The sequence below is a fragment of the Falco peregrinus genome, chromosome 3 (assembly GCF_023634155.1).
Source record: "Falco peregrinus isolate bFalPer1 chromosome 3, bFalPer1.pri, whole genome shotgun sequence".
Taxonomy (NCBI): Eukaryota; Metazoa; Chordata; class Aves; order Falconiformes; family Falconidae; genus Falco; species Falco peregrinus.
In genome coordinates, this window is record NC_073723.1 from 97332095 (window position 1) to 97353693 (window position 21599).

General features: G+C 44.6%; 1 protein-coding gene across 2 annotated transcripts in view; it reads left to right on the forward strand.

The window, feature by feature from the left end:
- The window catches only part of PHACTR1 (phosphatase and actin regulator 1), a 301149-nt gene that overhangs the window by 140138 nt on the left and 139412 nt on the right, over nt 1-21599 (forward strand). Inside the window, exon 1 of one of the 2 annotated variants that reach the window (XM_055798197.1) lies at nt 9762-10018. The exons of the other annotated variant lie outside the window; for it this stretch is intronic. Within the exon in view, the coding sequence (XP_055654172.1) occupies nt 9769-10018 (250 nt within the window). The 5' untranslated portion in view covers nt 9762-9768. Of the gene's footprint in view, nt 1-9761; nt 10019-21599 lie in introns of those variants that run through there. 2 annotated transcript variants of the gene reach the window in all.

Below are 21599 nucleotides of genomic sequence, written 5' to 3' on the forward strand. Positions count from 1 at the left end.
CAGGCTTTCTACTTCAGCCTCCAGTCACGTGTTCTTCCCTGGTTTCAACCTTTGGTAAAAGCAAAATCCTGCTTTTTGTGCTACCTTTGTCCCCTGGAGACTTCGGTTTTGGCTGATAGGCATTATGGATCGCGCAGGTAGAGCAGCTGGATCTGTAAAACCTCGAAAAATAACAAATATGAGGAGTAAGTTCTTATTTCTTATGAATAATTTACATACGGGATGGCTAAGATTTCGAAGACTACTGTAGGTATGTGGTTATACATTATGGCAATGCATCATTGAGAAAGCTGAATTAGATTTTAGCTGTTAATATTTTCTTCTTTTATAAAAAGCCCTGAAAAATTACTAAAATCTAGTCTGGATCTTGAGGCTTTGCAATTATCCAATGGGCAGATGTTAAAGAGCTCTGCAAATTTCACATTAAAATATGTTCCAGGATTTCAGCAAAAGCTGATTATACAGCTATTTCTTCAGATCCTTTAGCACACTGCAGCTTCTTTTGGTGACTGCCCTTCAAGGTTTTACAGAGGCAAACAATGCTTCATGTGGCCTTTTGTCAGCAAGATGTGTTGATGGCACATGTATTGCTGGCGTCATAGAGACTCGCCTGGTCATGTTAAGCTCTGGGGACGGCAGGGGAACGATGACGTGGAACTGATGCAAAACTTAACTTTTCCCTCTGTGCTTTGTGCTTCGTACCAGTCCCCAGTGAAAGTACAAGCAGCGACTAAGAGATAGGAGTCTGATGATGAAAAATGACTGGACTGCAGTAAGGGTAACAGGGGCTAAAAGGAGGAAAGCAAGAATCCTCTTTTGCTGCTTTTCTTTGGAGAAAGTGAAAAGCTCCTCGCGCAGGTTTCTTTGCTGTTCAGAGGAGCCTCTGTTTATAACTGGAGGAGGAAAAGACTGAAAAAGATGCTCGTTATATTGTCAGAAGCTTCTTGCTTCATTTCGGTACTGCATGCTGCTAGCTCACTGGGAGATATGTATAGGAACTGCATGCTATTCCTAGGGATTTGTGTTGTCTTTTTTTTCTAATTTGGGAAAAATGTGACTGCGTATTGAAGCGAGGAGATTGACAGTGTGGGCTGCTGTTGGGCCCAGTGGAGGCAGATGCTTATGAAAGCTTCCCCCTACAGCTCTGCCAGCCTATGTACCTTCATCGTCCTTCGCAGCTGCCCTGGTACTCCGGGTTCCTGCGCTGTTCGTGTGTAATTACAATGTGCTTTTCGTGGTGAAGCCTCTGAAGGTTGGGAGGGTCTGTCAGTTCAAAGGCACCCTGAAAGTTCATCTGCTCACAGCTTTCCTAACCTTCTCTCTGTTCCTCCTCCTTCCTTTATCTGCTTCTCTTCCAACTGAACATTACTTCCCTTCGCCTCCTGTTCCCTCCTGAATCTCTGGTGCCTCTGTTAGACCTCACGGACGTGTAGCTTGCTCCTTCAGCTCAGCCCCTCGTCCTCCATCTGAGCTTGGGCAGGGTCTGACTTGACTGGACTTGCCATCTGCCTTTCCCCACATGTCCATCTTCCAAAGCTTTTGCATTTTATGACTTTCTCAGATTGCCTGAGACGCAGTGGTGCTGGAAACCACAGGAACCATAGTGAGCTGTTAAACTGAAATGAAAACTCATTAGTTTTGTGTGGCTGACCCAGAGGCCCACAAGAGATGTGCCAAGTCCCAGGCTGTTGGCCTGGAAAGTTTGGGTAAGAGTGTAAAACCATGTTACTGCAAATGAGCTTTTTAGGGCTAAGTCTGCAAAACTTACTCTTCTTCGTTTGCCTTTTTTTTGTGTGTGAAAGTGTTCCCTAAATGACTGCGCTTCGTGCACAGTCATATCCCTGACCTTCAAGTAAACTGTTCTGAACTACAAGCAACAGACTTAATATGAGTCATTTATAAAGGCAAAAGATCCAGTCATCCCTATTATGTGCTGATCATAACTTTGTCCGCTGTAGGTTGGTGATCTCAGTAGCCAGTAGAGAGTCTCTGAGATAATAGCCATCCATTTAATTGCTTTGAAATAAATCTTTTGGTCTGTCTAGCAATTTCAAGCCATGCTTCTTACTTATTTGGATGTATTGCCTCACCAAAGATTGCTGCAGTCTGATCCTTCTCCGTAAGTTTGGCCTGAGAAGCAACAATAAAAGTAAGGATTATCAGCAGGGAATGTTGGTCTGTGTATATTCTTTGGGAAGCCATGCTACTTGATATCATCAGGAATTAATTTGATTAGTCATGTAGACAGAAGTGTGAGGGCAATTTGTGCTGAGAGCAATGCTTGTGCAAGCTGATTGACTTCATGGCAATTGCCTGTGATGGAAAGTTTAGTGTGACCTATTTTCTTAAATTTTCCTTAAAGCCAGATGACTCAGACCTTTCTGGAGCCAGGGCAGACAGAGCACTGCTGTATGGCTCAGTCCCTGAGTTCTTGTGACAGGGAATGGAAAGTCTTAGACCTCTGGGATTTTGTGATATTCATGTCTATCCCACGCTGTAGAAGGGATAGAGTTTCAGGATATCCCAAGTGGCAGATCTGGAAAGACCGAGGTTTTCTCAGGTGTCTCAGTTTGATCACCCAAGATTTTCAGGCAGTAGCAATTACAAGTAGATTTTTTTTTTTCTCAGCAGTGTCTCTTTTTACCCTCATCTTGAGACATGTGCAATTCTTGAGAAAAGAGCGAGAAAACCCTAGTGGTGTTCTGAAAGATGATGACTGTGACCTGCTTTACTGAGCTTCCTTTGCATGCAAGAATCTACAAAAAATGCTGTTCCAAGTCATCGGTTTGTCACACACAGAAAACTTGATCAGTTTCACAGAGTTTATAAAGTTTCTTTGTTGCATGTTGCAAATTCGGGGCTTCTGATGTATTTTCTGTGTTAAGTTGAACATTTGATTTTGTTCAAACTGATGTCCTTGTTATGAAACACTTAAAATGCACCTCTCTGGAATCCTCCTGTTGCCCTTTTTGCTTTGCTTTTCAAACACGTGGTTTTACTTGGAGCCATCAAACCCACAAGTGCCTGGTTTCTGTGTCCGTGGGAAGCGGTATGAATGAACCCATCATGGGAGAGCAGTTCTGCCTGTCTGCCACCCAGAGGTGGCCAGTACTTGACTTGATTTACTTTAAAGGCTTGGACTCCTCTGGACCATCTCCCTCCCTTTTTCGTGGCTAGGAGCATTTCTGACAAGAATAAGTCATATTCAGTTTTTCCCCAGGGGCTGGCTAAACACACAGGCATGCACACAAGCATTTTTAGTGTGCTGTGGAGGAACATAACCTTGTGAGGAATTATAGATGCAGCCGGATACCTGACTGTGGGTTTGGTTTTGTGGGGGTTTAAAAAATATTTTTTCTGCACTGATCCATAAGACAGCTCTGGTTTTGATGGGAGGAAAGCAGAAGGTGCAGAGCTGGCTCTGTGTTTACGAGCAGAAGGGAAAAGGTGTTTTGGGTGGATGGGGTGAAAATCCAATGTGTATTGGACTTTATTATGTCAGTGTCAGGGAGGGAGTAACTAGTGAGGAAGCAGCTGCATGTGGTGAGTCTTCAAGCTACCAGTGCTATTGTGTTTTCGTATATGTGAATTGCTGAAGTGGCCAGGCAGAACTTAATCCAGATTCCTCCTTGTTTTCAGTCTCATAATTGCATGGAGGCTTTTGGAACTACTTTTTGTTAACTTTAAGATTGCAGTTATATCTAAACTGAGGGTGCAGGAGTGCTGTGCAGTCCCAGTTAATGCCTCTGCTCTAAGTTGTGTCCGTTATCAACGTAAAAGTGGTGTGTAAGCTTCCATTCCTCTGGCAAGCCAGTTACGCAGGATCTGCAAAGTGCTCCAAACAGATCACTAAAACCCCAGGGCATGCCACATCTCAACTAGATACCAAAACTCAGAGTGGATTTTCTAAGATGGGAGCTAATGACCTCGTTAGGGCTGCAGTGAACTGGTGGCTCTGGTGCTAGGACTTGCAGTGACTTTGCTAAAGCTAGAACTTCACCTATGATTTCAGAATGAAGATTGTCTCTTCCTTTTGAGCATCATCTAGTGCTAATGGTTGCTTGCTCTGCTGTTTTACAAATCCAGACTCCACATTGGTTCATTGCTGGTGTTTACCCTCAGCTTCATCAGGCCTTTGTGTGTTAATTACACATATATGTTTAGGCATTCAAATGGCAGCTCGGCGACGTTGTGGCTGTCCTGCTGGGTAGGATGACGTCTTCCTTTTTATCCTTAGAAGTCCTTTACAGTCAGGAGTTCTTCACACTTGCAGCTAACAGGTGTTTCTAAGCTTATGTGGTTTTTGCGTGTAACCTTTTCTGTTCATTTTTATCACAACCATATGGTATCACTTTGAAATAAAGCTGGGCTTCTCCTAAATAAGGAAAGAACTCCATCGTGGCAACGCATGTGTATAGGATGTGGAGAGTCCTGCAAGTAGAGCAAGAATGAGCCGTGTGATGCCTCAGCAAGCCTTGCTGAGTATATGAAGGCCAGGAAAGGGCATTTTCTTTCCTTTTCTTCTCCCTTAAGTTTGCTTTTGTTTGTGCGGTACTCATCACCTGGCTCTCTTGGGCTCATGGCTGCGAGGAGTAGCAGGGATTGTTGCTCAAGAATGTGTTTATAGCTGCAGAACTAAAAAGGTCATATTCTATTTTGGCCCGCAGGAGTCTCAGGCTGATTCCCCCTCCTCCTTGCCCTCCCAGTTTTGCTGATGTGCTGTGCAGTAAGCAGAAAATGCAGGAATATTGTCAGCATCCAGCACCCTGGAGCCCCTGCCATGGGCCAGCGTCCTGCCACACGAACTGCCTGGCAAACAGAAAATACTTGGGTAGCCAGCTTTGAGTTGTGGCTTGCAAGCAGAAGGATTCTCCGCCTGGCCACAAACTCTTTTGGCAAATGTCAGCTGTCCTGAGGTGGCTATTGGGGCATTTTGTGGCAGTGAATAGGAGATGCTGCCAAAGGGGGTACTGTGTTAGTGGCTGGTTGTTGTAGTCGGTGGATCAAATCGTATGTATTTTCCTTTTCACTCCAAGTTGATCAGCTTGTTTCAGTATGTGTAATACAACATCAATGTATGCGTTAATCACCAGAGCAGCTGGTAATTAGTTAATTTATCTTTTATCTCTTTTTTTTCATTCTCACTGGGATTCATAGTACAGTGGGCAGAGGAAACAGGAAGGAAAGGAAAATATTTCAAAAAAACTGCCAAGTACAGGGGCATCCCTGCAAAAACATCACTGCCTAAATAGGCTGTAAAACAAATTAATCACAATGATTTGGTTAGAAAGATTAAACTGCTGAGAAGTGACGCTGCCTTGTTAGACTTGCATTTCTCTAGCATTTTCACCTGGTCAGTGCCAGCTTCTTCAGGGAAATGCTACAGCTCTCCAAGACAACCTTTGTATTGAAGGAAGGTGGCTGAGAGGTTCCCACAGGATCTCTGATATGCACCTATTTGTGCTGGAAGCAGGAGGGAGCCTGTCCTGCCTGCACAGAAACCTCCATGTTGTTCAGCTGGGGGGCTGCAGGGCAGACTTCAGGGGTATCCTGACTGCAGTGGGCATTCCTACAGTGCCCCAGCTTGGAGAAAGGAGTAGGAGGAAATATTTTCTGTGGTGTGAAGGATGTGGAAGATTCCAGCATTACTTTTTTTTTTTTTTTTTTCACAGAGATTGTTTGAGGGCAGAGTGTCCCAAAAGAGACTCCCAGTCAGGTGATCTGAGACATGGTCCAGGGGAAAAAACTGAAAGACAGGCTGGAGCCTCAAAGATTTTGATGCAGATATGGATCCATATCTCAGTAGTCCTCTGTTTAAAAGGGATGCTGCTTTCATCTCTTCTTTATGGACAATGGAAGTGGCACTTTCATTAAAGTAGGCAAGCTTTTGGCTGCATTCTCTTTTGGCCACAGAAAAGATGGATTCCTCTTATTTCTTTATCTGATCTGTGGTGCACTGCAAATGCCCAGCTCCATTCAGGATACCCCTGAAGTCACTGTCAAATAACCAACCGCATGACATCCTCTTCGTTGGTTTTGTTGTCCAGTGCGCAATAAAATTATGCCAAGTTTTGTAGCTGCATATTGAGGCAGTGAGTTATTTATTACACCTTTTTTTTTTTTTTTTAGTTATCTTTAAAAACAAGGCAAAGCAAGTAATTTTCTGCAGAAGTGTTGTAGTATGTTCATTTCACATTATTTGTCCTGGAACTGATTAGCAGCAGCAGTTTTCACCATAATTACACAGATAATAATTAAACATATTTTTGTTTTATGAGCTGTGGCAAATTCAGATTCTTTATAAGGCAGCTCTTAGGAATGAAGGCAATTTGCATGTTATAGCGAAGTACATGTTAGAAGAGACATACTAGCAGATGGCTTAAAGGCTTGTTTGCATTCAAAATACATAGCACCTGCAAGCAACAATGCACTGGGCTTTCTCCATGATAATTTGGTTCTTACCCACATGGAATCAGTGTTACTCACTGGACCAGTTATTCAATTCCCAAAGGGCCCCAAACGTGCCAGAGCAGCTGGGCTTCTACAGATCTCCTGGGATCTGTTTGCAAAAATTCTGTCAGTTCCCATGATGGTTGGTGATTCTTTCATGGTGCAAAGCACATGTGAAGCTGGACAGAGTCATCAAAGAGCTTTTGACCTGACTTGTAGGAATAGTTACTACAGTTTAACAGGTTACTGTTAAAGTTACTCCTTCCAGTCTCTGCCTGAGAAAGGGGATACTCCTGGCCCTTTCTAAAAGCTGTTTGGGGTTGGGAAATAGTAACGGTTACTAAAAATGCAGGGGTTTGGATACCAAGTCTATTTTCAGATCTCAGTTGAATTTTACAGTTTTAGAATAAAAAGAGTTGGAAGAAGAGGGATAAATACTGTTGAAACAAAATCCAGTGAAACAAAAAAGCTTAAGTTTGGAATGTGTGAACCATTCAGATTAAGCCTGATGGACCATGTTTTTCCTGTTTCCCCTCTCATTTTGCTATAAATAGTAGATCACTGTATTTGAACACTGTGTAAGTGTTGCCTCTGTCATATACAAACACCTTCAGGGCACCTTGAAATATGGTTTCATAAAATTTATCTGAAAAACAGAAACATCTACATCTCTGTTCTTTAGCCAAGGAGCTGAGATATCAAGACATCGTAAACAATTTGTCCAAGGTCACAGAGGGAGACTGCAAGAGCCTGATGACCTGACCCAGTTTTTGATGTCCTAAGTCCTACCCGATTCCTGAACTACATTTGCCTTACAAGACCAGCTCTGCTGCTCTTCAGCTCTGCTGAATATATCACCCTAGTCACCTTTCCTAAAACAGGCCAGGTACAACACCCCAGGATTGCCCTGAGATAGCAGGTATGGTGTGCCGGTTTTGAGTTCACACCACATTTAATTAACAGTCATATTTCCCAAATTCGGGGAAGTTCACGTTTGAATGTGCTTTCCTTTCCCGACCCATTTCTATAATGCGGCAGTGCCGAGTACCAGTGACAGCCAGCCGTGAACTCTCAGCAAGTTCAGAAGGTGAATTATGGTCATGTCTTCTGCTTACCTAATTATTTTCTGAATCACAGCTGAACTGAAGGTGTTCTCAAAGGCAATGAGTAAGTTAGAAGGAAATCCACTGCGAGTGTCTGAACTGCTGTGTGACTGGTGGAGGATCAAACTCTTCTCAGCTTTTCCTTTCCAAACATGTAACAGAGCCAACATTGTCTCGGCATCAGGCGTTCAAAGGGACGACTTCTCAATGCATTAACTCCTAACTATGCGATACGCACGTTTGGAGAATTCACCTCCTTGTTCCTGAATAACTCTGCGTTCCCTGTTCTCCTACCACTTATATGAAAAAGGTGATAATTTTAGATGAGCAACACATGCAAAATCAAGTCCTTTGGGGCGATACTTAACCTGAGGTGGCCGACTCTGTTCACCATAAACCTGTGTGCGTAGCGCCGTGTGCAGGATGCTTTGCGTGGCTTAGTGAAAGGCATGTTTCTGCTGAGAGCATGCTTCTGCCCATATTTCCATGGGATCTGCTAGCACCTAGTCTGACTTGTGAACGCTGCCGAGGAAAGTGAAGCCTTGCAATTTTTGCCATGTGTGACATCTCAAGGTTTCAACTCCCAGGAGTGCCAGGTGAGAAGTCAGACCTGCATCAGAATGACGCAGAACAAGTAGGTCAGCAGTTTCGTTGCATGCATCTTCTGTGTGTGTGTGTGTGCATGCGTGCATTTGAGAAAATGGAAAACTGTGGCACTGAATCCTTAAGTTTCTGCTCGGTCTTTCTTTAGGCAAAAGTCTCTCTGTCTGTTTCATGTGCAGTTGAAGAGAATCAGGGCTGTTTTGGCCTCCTCTTGCAGCAAAACATGTGGCAACAATATGTGGAGATGGTAAAGAATTGCAGAATGAGTGGATTTCTTCTAAAGGCGAGCAAGGGCTTTGGCTAAAAATAAGGAGAATGGTATTATTCTTTGCCATGTTTCGTCTGCCCCAATTGCACTCTCTCTGCTTAGTGCCTGCCAAACGGATAGCTTGCTGAAGATTTAAAGGAGCAACACTCACATTCCTGTAACAGCTACCAGAATAGCTGAGGTTATCATCTCTCCTTCAGGCTTTCCTTCCCAAAGCCTGCAAGAAGCAGGCACCCTCACCCCTGCTCCTGCTCCTCCCTTTGTGTCACAAGCGCTGTCCTGAGCTGCTGCTTCGGCAGGTTGGACAGCCATGCTGGGAAAACAGACAGCACATTTTGGGGGTGGCTGGGCAGCAAGGGATTGACAGAGCGTCTGGCCAGAGATTATAATCCCCTGCAGGCTGGGGAGCTTTGGAAGCGTGCTGCCCGGGCTGCAAGCACCCGGGATCATAGGGCTGCTCTCTGGAGCAGCTGCAGTTTTGGGCAGGAGGTAAGGGAGATGAAAAAGGGGGGTATTCATCCCCCAGATAAGCAGTTGAAATTAATTCCGACTGTCTGCGCCCCTCCGGTCAGCCTTTGCCTCGGAGGGGCCGTCCCACTGCAGGGGGGCTTGGGCTGAAGTCCCAGGGCAGAGCCCCACAGGGCCAGGGCAGGCACCCCCTCTGTCCTTTGGAAGAAGCAAATGGGGAGAAAAAGCAAGAAGGAAAAGCAGGAGGGGTTTGCCGGGGGGCAGTTGGGGCTTCCTGGGGCACCTGAAGCGGAGTGGCCCTGTGCCCCCACCGAAGGGGGTGCTGGGGTGGGGGGGTGCTGACCGCCCGCTGGCAGCCTGTCCTTTGTGTGTGAAATACTAATTACGGTGGGACAGGCTGCCACGCCGCCCCAGCGCGAAGGCAAGGTCGCCGTGTTTGCCAGGCTGGAGAATCACTGCACACCCTGCAAGGGGACCTGTGCCCGCCATCCCTGGGGCTCCAGCCCGGCACGGGGCTCTGGGGGGGCTTGCCAGAACAGGGGGAGGGCATGGAAGAAGAGGAGGGCGCAGGAGGGGAAAGCAAAGGGAGGCTCTGTGCTGCTGGGACGGGTGTGGGTGGCAGGGCGGCCGAAGCTGTACCAGGCTCCGCTTCGGCACCGAAGGTGCCCGGTGGCTGAGGGTGAGGCTGGAGCAGGGATGCAGAGCATCCTCCAGCCAAGCCCAGTGGCTGCATTACGGAGCAGGGTCGCGGAGGGCAGCAAGGCTCAGGCAGCCTTCTGCCTGCTCTGCCTCCCGCCTCCCCTCCTCTCTCCCCCAGCCCTCCCCTTCATCCCTGTTGTGTGTGTGGCAGCTAAACACCGAGGCGAGAGGGAGCGGATGGCGGATTGCACGCACGCCAGGCAGCCTGGGATGCTTGCTTTTTCTTCTTCTGGCTGCAGGCAGGGCTCGGTTTCAGACATGAGTGAAGAGAAACCTAAAAAGAAAGCTTTCTATCTAGTGAGGATGAAGCCACTGAAGGAGCCCACCACCACTAACAACAATGTCTCTTTTGTGATACACTGTCACATAGGCAAGGAGATCAAACACATTTGCAGCAACTGCAGTCGCGGGGAGGAAGCCCGTGACGGTGAGTGCCGAGATCCTGTGGGTGTAGGAGAGAGGCAGGGGAGCGCGTTTGCTTGCATGGGGGGTGTGTGTACATGTGTGCGCTCCCATCGGAGGCTGGGATGCTCGGCTTGCCCCTCCACAGATCCTAGGGAAAGAGGAAAGGGAGCGCGGGAGGAATGTGCTGGGCATTGATTCAGCCTGTCGATCAGAGAGATGCCAAGAGGGACAGGTCCCCTCATTTGCCACAGAAGCTTTGTGCTAGCAGTTTAGGCACCAACTCTTTCTTTTTTTTTTTTTTCCCTTTGCTTTCTTCCCCCCAGTTGCTATAGAAATTGCTGTGTGTATCGATTGTGTTTTGTTCCCATTCCCATGAATTTTAGATCAGGGTTTTCTGCTTTGATACATCAACTTTTTCCTTGTCGTGCTGCAGTAGAGTTTGCTGGACTTAACTCAGTATCTGGAAGGACTGGCTTACCTGGAATCCAGCTAGTGTGATTTTCACCATGCTGTCAAATGCGTGGGGGAAACTGTATTTTTATTGGAATTAATATAGTGCTCTTCATCAGACAACTGTTCTCTTCCCTTCCCCCTCTCCTTTTGGGACTGAGCAAAACCTCCAGAGGGTATTCAGAGAGTGACGGTGTAATCAATCACAGGTGTTGCTACAGGTAAGTATATGTTTTTTATGTTTCTGAGCATGCAAATATTTGAGGTCAACAATGACAAATTATTTAGATTTTGCCAAAGCCAGCAATTAGGAGAAGCTGAGAACTAAAAGGAGCATAAAAGCATTCAGGCAAGAAACAGCCTCACAGATGTTACCCCACATTCTTGTTCAATTTTGTATTACTTCGTTTTGCTGTGTGGTTTTACATGTTACTTAGGAGTGAAGGCACTCGACTTTGGACTCCCTGTTAACTGATGTAGTAGACAGATCTTGTTTTCTGAAGGTCAGGGAAAGGCTTTTTTTCGTGATAAATGTGAATATGAAAACGTTAACATTTTCTGAGCTGAGGTTCTCAATAGTTGTTGGCACTTCATTTTTCAGCTTTTGTTGCTGAGTCTGGTTATTATTATTATTATCATCATTATCATCATCATCATCATTAATTATTTTAATTAACCAAAGCTGCTTTCATTTGCTCCATGCAAATGAACAAAATATTATTTGGGATGTGATGGTCCTTTGTCAACCACAGGTCTGCAGTTTAATGAAGTAACTGTGGTTTTGGTAATGTCTCTTCAGAATTAGCATCATGCTAGTGTGATTATAGTTTCGTTTGATTAAAAAGCAGCTAAAGCTGAACTGAATTGCTTTCAGTGGAAAGGGAGAAGACAGCCCGAGAAGCCTGGAAACCCACAGTGGGTTAAGCACTCTTACTGCTTGTAGCACTACAGCAGAAGGAAGAATCTGATGAATGCTATGCAAAATGTTGAGTGTTTTCTTTCCTCTTATGTTCTACTGGTGACAGCAAGCCCCACAGATATTAAATGAAGGGCTATGTGCAGCAGCAGGTACTTTACACTATTAACGTGGCTTATTTATCCTTAAAAGCAAATGAAGCCATTTGTTAAAAATATGCTTTCCTAGATTAATTGAATTGACCTAAAACTCAATTGCATCAACATCTTTTGCTGGGGTTTTTTGCGACCTTGTATTTGAAATCTTAGCTTAGTAAGAAAAGAACATTGCTTTCCTCCCTTTTAATGCACACATGTGTATGCGTGGATGCTTATGAATGTGTAACTCCAGTTACTTGTACCTCTTAACAGACTAATAGGTATGTATTTAAAGATTTTCGTTCCTTTTTTATGTTTGGTTATTGAGCTTCAAACCATTAGATGCTCTGAGGGGAGTGTATCCCTCTTGATGGGAGATAATCTAATAACCCTACAGAGGCAAAGAATAGAGCAGAAAGGCTTCCAGCCAGCAGAGCATCTCATCAGTCTGTTTTCACCCCCTCCTTCTGTGGCATTGGATTTCATTCCACCTCATGCAAATAACTTTTGTGGTTATCATTTTAAAAGTTCGTAGTACTGGTACAGCCTCAATACTCAATTTTCCACCGGCATGCACAGCTATGAGTTTCTTTCAGAAAGTAAAGAAACTATAGTCCCAGATATGCTGGCTGAGCATGCTTGCTGGCTTGACTCTGACACATTTTTCAGGGCTGAAAAAGGCCAGTTTTTCCCTGGTTAATACCTGTTCTAGACCTTTTGAGGATTTGGAGGGAAAGGATCATATAATGAACTGACATTATGATGTAATATCAACAGGACAGATCAGCTATGGAGAAACCCGTAGGGATCTTGAGATGTCCGTGCATCCTCAGAGTTGCACAGGCTAAGGAGCATCCAGAAAGGGGACCGCTTGGTACTTTTTATATGGGAAATGCACATAGTTTTGCAATGTGGACAACCCCACCCTCCTATTCATATCTATGTACAGTTCATGCATGGTCTTATAGGCCTGCAGCTGCACAAGTGGACCCAAAAGTACTGTGTGGATCCCATGACCCCAGCAACTATTGTATTTGTTGGAACTGTGTACAAAGACCAGGATTCAGTCCTTACAGTTAGGCAAGCCAGTGGGATACATTGATTTGATGTTGAAATACCCTCCAAATTCAGCTTTGAGTCCTAGATTCTGTTCATTATCCTACTCTGCATTCTCAGTGTACTACTACACTGGCAGAGCTGGGGAAGAAAGATTCATGCTGAAACAGAGGGAGATCCTTCAAAGATCACCGACTGATCTAGCAAAAGTCATGGCTAGGAGAACAGCAGAAGAGATCGCCATGAAACTGAAGGAAAACATGGAGGCAGGTGCTGAGCTGTATGGCATCTTGGAAAGAGAGGTCATGTAATTCGGAGAGAAGTCAGTGAAGGAACGTGGACGTGCAGATGGGCTCACTGAAGTAAGGGTAAAGGGAGTTGGTGGGGTAAAAAGTGAGAAGTGAGAAGCTCAAAGAGAAGCAAGAGGTTACAGCAGTGCTGATGGAGGTAGGAGATGCTTTAACCATTGGACTGAAAGGAAAGGATGTATTTAATGCTGATTTAGTTGGAAATAGAAAACGGAGATGGGGGTGTATAAATCGCCAATACTGAGAGTTTTGGACAGAATGGCAGAAATGGTGTTGGAAATGGAGAAGTAGAGAAACTGCGTGTGAGGGGTGAAGGAGATGTGTGGTTTCATCCTGTGAAGTTTGAGTGGCCACGAGACATGCAGGACAGGATGCCAGAGAGGCAATCAGGCATGGCAGACTGAACCGAGAGAGAGAGCTCAAGTGTAGAGTGATAGAAGTCACCTCAAGGAATAAACGAGCCATCAGGGCTGAGCTCTGAATGCTGCCAGGGGAGGGCTGCGAGGGAGAGGTTGAGAGAAGCGGGATGGTGAGGAGTTGAAGAAGTTCTAAGAAAAGACAAGAAATGAGGAAGCAACACAAGTTGGAGGTATTTTGAACGCGCCAGAAGCTTGAAGGGGAACGAAAGAACTTCCTGAACATAAATGAGGGAAAGGGACGGAAAAGCTTGCAAAGAGGAAGGAGCTAGAACTGTAAGAGATAGAGGTGCACTGGGACTGTGCAATGATAAACATCATCTGGTATGTACGGAGCACTTCTCAGTGTACTGATTTTGGTGGCCTCTGGGAGGGTTGTGGCAGTGCTGGGTCATAGCAGATGACATGACTGATGAGCGAGGGAGGAACAAATACAGGGAGAAGAGATTTGGCTGGGGTTTAAGGTGTTCACACACTGAAAACTGACTGCAAATCTCAAGTCTCTTGCAAAAGTCCCAGCCTGGGTCTGGACATGGTTTAGATGCATCTCTACTTTAGTCGCATCTTGACTTTGGTGTGGCTAGAAAGAAATGTAGAGGTTTCAAAGGTACCCGGAAATGACCTAACAGAAAGGGCAAGTGGAGCAATTGAAGTGGGATACTTTTGATTTTTTTACAGAAGATCTGACAAGAAAACTGAAGCGGAAAGCGGTTACCTAACAGTGCACTGGAAGAGAGGGACTGCACAGAGAGTAGCAGGTTTTTATCGGTGACGGATTAGGGTTCTCAGCTCACTTCCCACTTCCACAGAGGATCTCTGGGCAGCTTTGGGCACGTCCATCCATGTTCCTTGGCTGTAAAGTGGAGATAGTGGGATTTCATTCCACGTGCCTGCTGGTCTGTAAATAGAGAGGCAGGAAAGGACTGCCTCTTGCCGTTGGCGTTCCTAGTGCCAAGGACTGTGGGGGTCCAGGTTTTGGGCAACTCGAGGTGTAAGTGTAGTGGAAATATAAATGATATTAAGAATGAACATATCTGAAAGGTTTCATTCAGAGCTCAAACCCAGTCTGTTATTCTGTGCTCCTATATTTCAGGGTTTTGCTGTTTAAGCAAAAATGATTCGTTATCTTATATATGCATGAAAATCAGTGTGAACCGAGATACTGTTGCTGTAGGAATTCCAACGCTTGTTTTTCTGCTGCCGTCCTTCTTCTAGAGCTTTCAGATAAATATCTTTTCCAGCAGGAAAAGAGGGATCTGGGCGGGGGGGTAGGTGGGTTGTCTGTGGTGTGTGTGTGTTTGTGATTCCCACCTGGAATTGAAGACTCTTACTTCTTTTCAACCAGGAACTTTGAGAACATTTACTTTATCATCACTTAAGATATTGTCTCCAAGGTGATTATTTTGCTTCCCACCAAAGTAATTATTAAATGAAACAGTTATCTTCTAGACAAGCTGTAAGCCCTGCAAGAGCTGTGTACAAAAACAGGTTTTCCTCCACTAATTCTCACATTATTTCAAACAGTAACTGCTCTTCCATTGCCATCTCTGGAGCGAGTGCATTTATGTGGCTTTGAAGCATTGCAGTCATTTGCAATTGTACCATTAAAGATCCTCTTAAAAAAAACTGTTAAAATAAAATATTTTGGAGGAAAAAATTAGATTACACAGGGTGGAAAAGTAGGCAAAAAACCAGCATACCTGGTCCTGCTGTGAAGTGTGGGAAGCCGAAAAATGTTTCAGGTCTCAACAGCTGATATAATTATGCAATGTGTGTCTTTAGTCTCTGAGGGATAGTTAACTTAAAGAGGTGGGGGGGAAAGGTATGAGCTTTCATCGCAGAGTGAAATATGTCTCCTTGACAGCACAGATCATAAAATTAAATTGGTTTATTTTTGTCGGTTGGAACTCTAGTGTTTGATTTGGGTGCATACGGTGCTATGCCAGAGAAAGTTGATGAGGTTGAGCAGAGAGATTCCACATTCCCACAGGCTGCTGGGGAGCCAGGCGGGACACTGCTCCCACCAGCATCGCTTTCTGCTTAGGAGGATACAAGCCCTCAGCATCTTGTGGGCTGAAAATAAATGTGCCCTTCTAGGAAGAAGGTGCAATTCCTGCTTCTGGTAACTTCTAGATGGCCAAATCCTGAGGCAGGCAGGGCAAGTTCATTTATCTTTCCTTTTCCAGGAACCCTGCTCCCAGTGGTGTGTCTTGTTGCACATTAGGGAACAGCAGAAAGTCATCAGTTGCCTGTGGTTTTGTCTTGAAATCAGACTTAACAGGGCTGCGCTGCACTGGTGTGGCTGGGCATGGACTGCGGGCAGGGAGAAAGAGGAGAAGAGGAAGAAAAAGGGCTGTTTGGGCTATGAGGGTTTGCCTCTGGTTTACATGCTGAGACTAGCAAATACAAATGGCTGGCTGGACATAGGTGAGGCTTTCCTTAAACACAAGCAGTAACTTCTAGTCTGCAGTAAAAGGAAAGAAAACGGATGGGGAAAGAGAGGAGGGATTGCATCTTCTGCCTTTATGTTCCAAAATAAAGATGAAGAAACACCACCAAGCCTGGAGCGAGTCATTAACTGCTCATGTGCATCTCTGTAGTGATTAAATCATATCCTATGAAACTGCCTGTAGCAAATACTGCTGGCCACAAAATACGCCAGTTGTGTACCGTCCAGGCAAGGCCGTGGTAGCAATGTGAGGTTCACAGCCAGGCTTGCACAGGCTGTCATCCAGCAGAGCTCCAGGCTTACCTCAAAGAGCCCTGGCAGATGCCTTGTCCAAAATCGCAACATAATTTATATTATTGACCCAAACTGTGCGAAAAATATGGGTAGTAAGCAAGGTCTTCACTTCAGTTAATTAGGTAGTAGGGGGGGGAATAGGTTGTCGTGGTTTAACCTCGGCCAGCAGCTAAGTACCACGCAACCACTCACTCACCCCCACCCCCATCCTGGTGGGATGGGGAGGAGAATCAGATAAAGGTGTAACCCGTTGGTTGAGAAAAGAACAGTTTAATAATGGAAATAATAACAACAACTACTATAATTTTAATGAAGAGAAGAGGGAGAGACAGGAATAAAATCCCAGGGGAAAAAAACAAACAAAACCAAACCAAACCAATCAAACAAAAAAACCACAACCACCACCACCCCAAACAAACAAACAAAGAAAAAAAAGCGAAAACCCAACCAAGGAACACACAACACAATCGCTCACCACCCACTGACCGATGCGCAGCCAGTCCCTGAGCAGCAGTTGGCAGCTCCCAGCCCACTTCCCTAACTAACTAACTAACTAACTAACTAACATCAAACAGTTCATATACTGAGCATGATGCCCTGTGGTATGGAATATCCCTTTGCCTGGTTCAGGTCAGCTGTCCGTGCTCTGCTTCCTCCTGGCTTCTTGTGCACCTACTCACTGGCAGAGCATGGGAAACTGAAAAGTCCTTGACTTAGGGTAAGCTTAGCAACAACTAAACTAAACCATCAGTGTTGTATCAACATTATTCTCATACTAAATCCAAAGCACAGCACTGTACCAGCTACTAAGAAGAAAATTAAGTCTGTCCCAGCCAAAACCATGACAAAGATGTAAGCAAGCTTATGCAAGCAGATGTCCAGGTCCCTTGTTTTCCAGTGGAAACTCCTGTGTCCCTACCAGAGAAATATTAGGCACCTTTCCCAGGAGGTCTGTATATCTGTACCGTTGATTTGAGCAGTTCTAGGAACAAAACCAACAAGAATGATGGAATTGGTCACAATGGCTCAGCACCTTCTCATTTTTATTACACAGTGTTGATATAAGGGCATTGATAAGAGGATATCTCAGTTCTTTGGGTCTTCAGAGAGCAGACGGCTGGCCTGTTTCAGCCCTGTCTCCTCTTGTTGATTTCTCACATTTTCAATGCTGTAACTCAGTTGTCATCTTTTGATGGTATCTTACCATCCTGCTCCCTGCTCTGAGAACCAAGTTTAAAGTTTTGGGATGTGTAAGCCTCTTCAATGCAAATGCTGGGGCAATACTGAGCATGTGATGAAAAATCAGGTCCCTGTGGGGAGCTTAAAAAAGCAGGTGAAGTGCCATCAAGTGTGGTGAAAGCAATACAGTGGTTTTCCTGTATTAACGGTAATGCTCTGCTCTAATTATTTGTTATCAGTGTGTCTAGTTTTGATTCTTCTGTGTCATTAGGTCCATCAGAAATACCACACAGAGTGATTTGATAAACGATGGAAGTTTTCTATGTGTAATGCAGGGAGGCAATGCATAAAAAGGGGGCAAGATGTGGATGATGGCATAGACCATGGAGGAGCAGGTTCTCGTCTCACTCTGCTATACCCAGAGCACTTCAAACCATCTGATATCGACCTGGCTGAAGAAGCTTGGCTTTCTGTGCATTTGTTTGCATCATCCCTGTGCCCTATTTTATGCCTTCATCCCTGCTCAGGTGGGCAGTTTGTTTCCATTTCTGGGTTTTGTCTTTCCTGAGTACTTCCCTTACTTGCTTAGAGACGTTTCTCTTAGAGGATGGTTTGCACAGTTGGCCTTCTTTTTTGAAACTTGGGATTCTTTAGAAGAAAATGAGATATATAGAAGTGCTTCACTTTACAACCATTATTGTAATTCTATTCATTAATATTATCCCTGCCTGTCAGAGCTAAGCAGCAGAGAAATACTGGGGATGTAGGGAAGGGATCAGAAGACCTGGTATTCTGCCATGTCACAGCTCTTTCTTCTCCTTTTGTTTGACTTTCGCTTTTCTTTTAGATTGTAACCAGTACTACTTGTATCAGTTTGTGCTATTATAATACCTTCTGCCTCGGTTTAGAAATGAGAGATCATATCATATCACATCATATCATTAAAAGCAGCTGAGCTCATTTATTGGCTCCTTGACTGATGAGCAAAACTTATCCTCTGAGTATACTTGTATGTAAACATTATCGTTTGTTGATGCTACTCAGCAAAAGAGGTAGACATTCTGTCAGTTTCTGTATTGTAAGATTTTATTTCTTGATCTATTTCAGTGGCTGTTAGTAAATCTATAGCTATTTCTTTGTATCTCCTCAGATTGTCTTGTTTGTAGTCAGACAATACCGAATTTGGCTTCCTGTTGCTGTCACCGTATTCAGGCCCAGATTAGCCAGAAGGTAATTTCAGGAGCACAGAATCAGTGTAGGTAGCACCACCTTGTTAACTGTCTGCCAGAATGTCTAAGGTTAATTGGATATATTTGTTCTGTGTTAAATCAACCGTGCCAGGTCTCACACATCTTCCCAAACCCATCAGCCAAAGCCCAGCATTGGGGCGCTGGGGCAGTGGAAGGGCAGCAGGAGAGCGCGCAGGGGCTAAGCCAGCTCTGGTGTGATGCTCCAACCGCTTTCCTAAAACCAAAGAGTACTGTGATGTTTGCCATGTTCTTGATGTTTGCTCCAAAGGGCTGAAGCTGGGATGTACTTGGAGGCACCGTTTTTTTTCTTGGTGACTTCGATTTGCACGCTTCTCAGAAAATAATGATGTTTTTGCCATCGCTGTCATCTGGAAAACTGTCCTCTTGCTGGTTTTTGGCTCTGGTGAAGTGATGTGAATCTTCACTGGTCAGTTGCTTTTAGTCGTCTTGTCTCGGGAAGGATTGGGTGGAGAGGAACAAGGTAATGTTTGATCTTGTCACTGTCATTTCTTCCTGATTTCCCTGGTTTGGGGTCCAACTTACTGAAGAGGAGGCAGATCTAGTAGACCCTCTGTCTTTGGATGAGACTCTTTAGATTCCCAAGAAGGTGAATTTTTCTGTTGCTCTGAAAAACAATGAACACGCGGTATAATTTAAATCAAAGATAAAATCGGTCATTATAAAACCACCTGGTGTAGCTTCTTTGGAACCACTAGATGTACCATTCTGGCTTGTTATGCCCAGACCGCCCTGCCTGAAAGATACCCCCAAAATCGTGGTGCCAGTCAGCCATCATGAAGATGTGCTGTTGAGAGAAACATTATGGACAAGCGCTGAAGGGAAGCTCTGCATCCCAAGTGAGAAAAACCACAAATAAGAGATGACCAGACCTGACTGACAGCTTCTGCAGATTTTCTCTGCATAGGTAGTGGAAATTTTGAAGAGTTGAAAATATGCTTGGGAATAAAAGCCAAACATTTCCCCAGCTTCCCACCCCCCCATGCCCCACCTGCAAAAAGTAAAGTTGTGTCCAAAATGTCCAATGAGAAGAGGAGAGCAGGTTTCTGCATGTGTATGCTCTATAGTGTGTGTGCTAGTCCGGCCATGGAGCGGGGTGAGACGCAGGTTCCGAGACCCTGGATTGTGTAACCGAGATTACCCGCACCCATTTCTTTGCCCCGAACTAGGAGAGGTGTTCCATCTCAGCTACCTGCTGAATCTCAGAAGCCCAAGGGTTGTAATTTAAGATGTACAATTGTTTGTGCAGGGAGGGCCTGGTGTATCTGTTTCTTGGGACCTTTTGGAAAGGGTGTAAGGTGTACTCCAAATCTTCTTATACCCTCCTCCTGCCTCAAGCGGTGCAGCCCAGGGCTGGGACAACAGGCTTAGTGCTGCAGATGCTGTCCCCTATCACTACTGAAAAGAAAGATCTTGACCTCTGTCATCTTTTGCATGAAATTTTTCAGGCCATTAGTCTAATGGTTTTGTGCAGTAGGAGTGCAGGGAATATAGTTAAACCGGATCCAATTATTTATTTTTTCTTGGGAGATTTTCGTAGCAGAGAATGATTTTTATTTCACCTTGCCTCCTAAGAGAAGTTGATTATCTGTTTGAAGAAATGGTATTTTAAATCTTTCCTGGTAAAGAAAGGTCTGGGAGCACGGAAGTGTAATGATGGTAACACTGAGAATATCAGGTCATTTCGAGAAAGGTGTGTCTGAGTTTTGTTAGACGTTTTGATAACAATATTCTTTACCTTCAGCACTGAGCTGAGGGATGCACAGCTGCTACGCAAATACCATGGTCCTGAAAGTTAGTTGTCCTTTTAACACAGTTTCCAAACTCAACAGATGGAAATGTTGGTAAGCAGACTTGAATGCTTTGGCGATCGTAAGATAAATAATTAGAATACTCGTTAACTACATCCTGACAAATGAGCCAGGCCTGGAAATACCACTGTGGTCTACTGCATCCACAGCCATTGTATTAGCATTCTATGGAAGTATTGGTGATCCATATAATCACATCCACATGGACCATAGCCGTGGTCCCTCGTGTCAGCAGTCCATGTCATAAGGATTATGGCACGGCTTTATCTCTCTTCACCCATCCATTGGGTGCAGCTGCTTTGACATTTCCAATACTCAGATACTATCTGACACAGCATGTGCACAGCTCCGATGTTGTTGGTTTTTTCATGTGTAGACTTTGTCAACCCTGCTTGTGGTGAAGTAAATAAATAAATAAATAAACTCAGTAGAAATGTTATTTTTTCTACATCAGCTGATACTGAACTGATATAAAAAGTATGTGTGTCATGCTGCTGTAGAGCTTTATAGCATCTTATCTTTCTCATTTTATTGTTCAATCTGCTTAAAATGTCAACACTGCTGAAAATTCCGATGCACATGCTGAACAGTCAGCAGTGCCAGTGCACAGACGTGTGGATGGATGGATGGACGGACAGTGGAAGCTATTTGAACGAAAAGGTGAACCGGTATTGAAAGACCTCTTCCTCTCCTCTTCCCATGCACCAGCAAAACAGGGTGCCTTCCTTACACTAGCACAGTGGGTTTATTGGATAAATAGCTTTCAAATATGGGTTCAGCCTGAAGGAAAAGCCAGGTGCAGAGACCTGTATGGAACTTAGGCTGTTTGAATCTGAATTGTACCCTGCTGAGAAATAGAAGAGTGAGATGACTAAAGCTTTCATTAGTATTTACAGCCCCAGAATAGTTGTCTGCTGGATTATAGCCGTAATGGTGAGAGTTTGTTGTCTAGTCATCTGCTGTGGCACTTAAGATGGAATTTACTGCCTGCACCAGCATCTGAACTGTGAAGAGCAATTTCTGACTGTCAGCTCTCTACAGCTGTCAGTCTTTGGCTCCTCTAGCAGCCACTGGAGAGATGTAGAGATGATACCAGAAAGGGAAGGTAAGGAGGGACTTGTGAGGCTCAGTTACATAGCTTCCTCTCCTTCAAAGTCCCACTCTCAGTCACATGTATAAACAAGCTAGAATTCAGGAGGTATTTTCTTTTCTGTTTCTTGTGTGTGTCATTAGAATAAGGACAGCATTTTGCCTGTGTTCTTTGACTCTAGGAAAATGCTCAAGTTACTGGTGTGGGTTTGGCTTTCTGTGCATCTCTG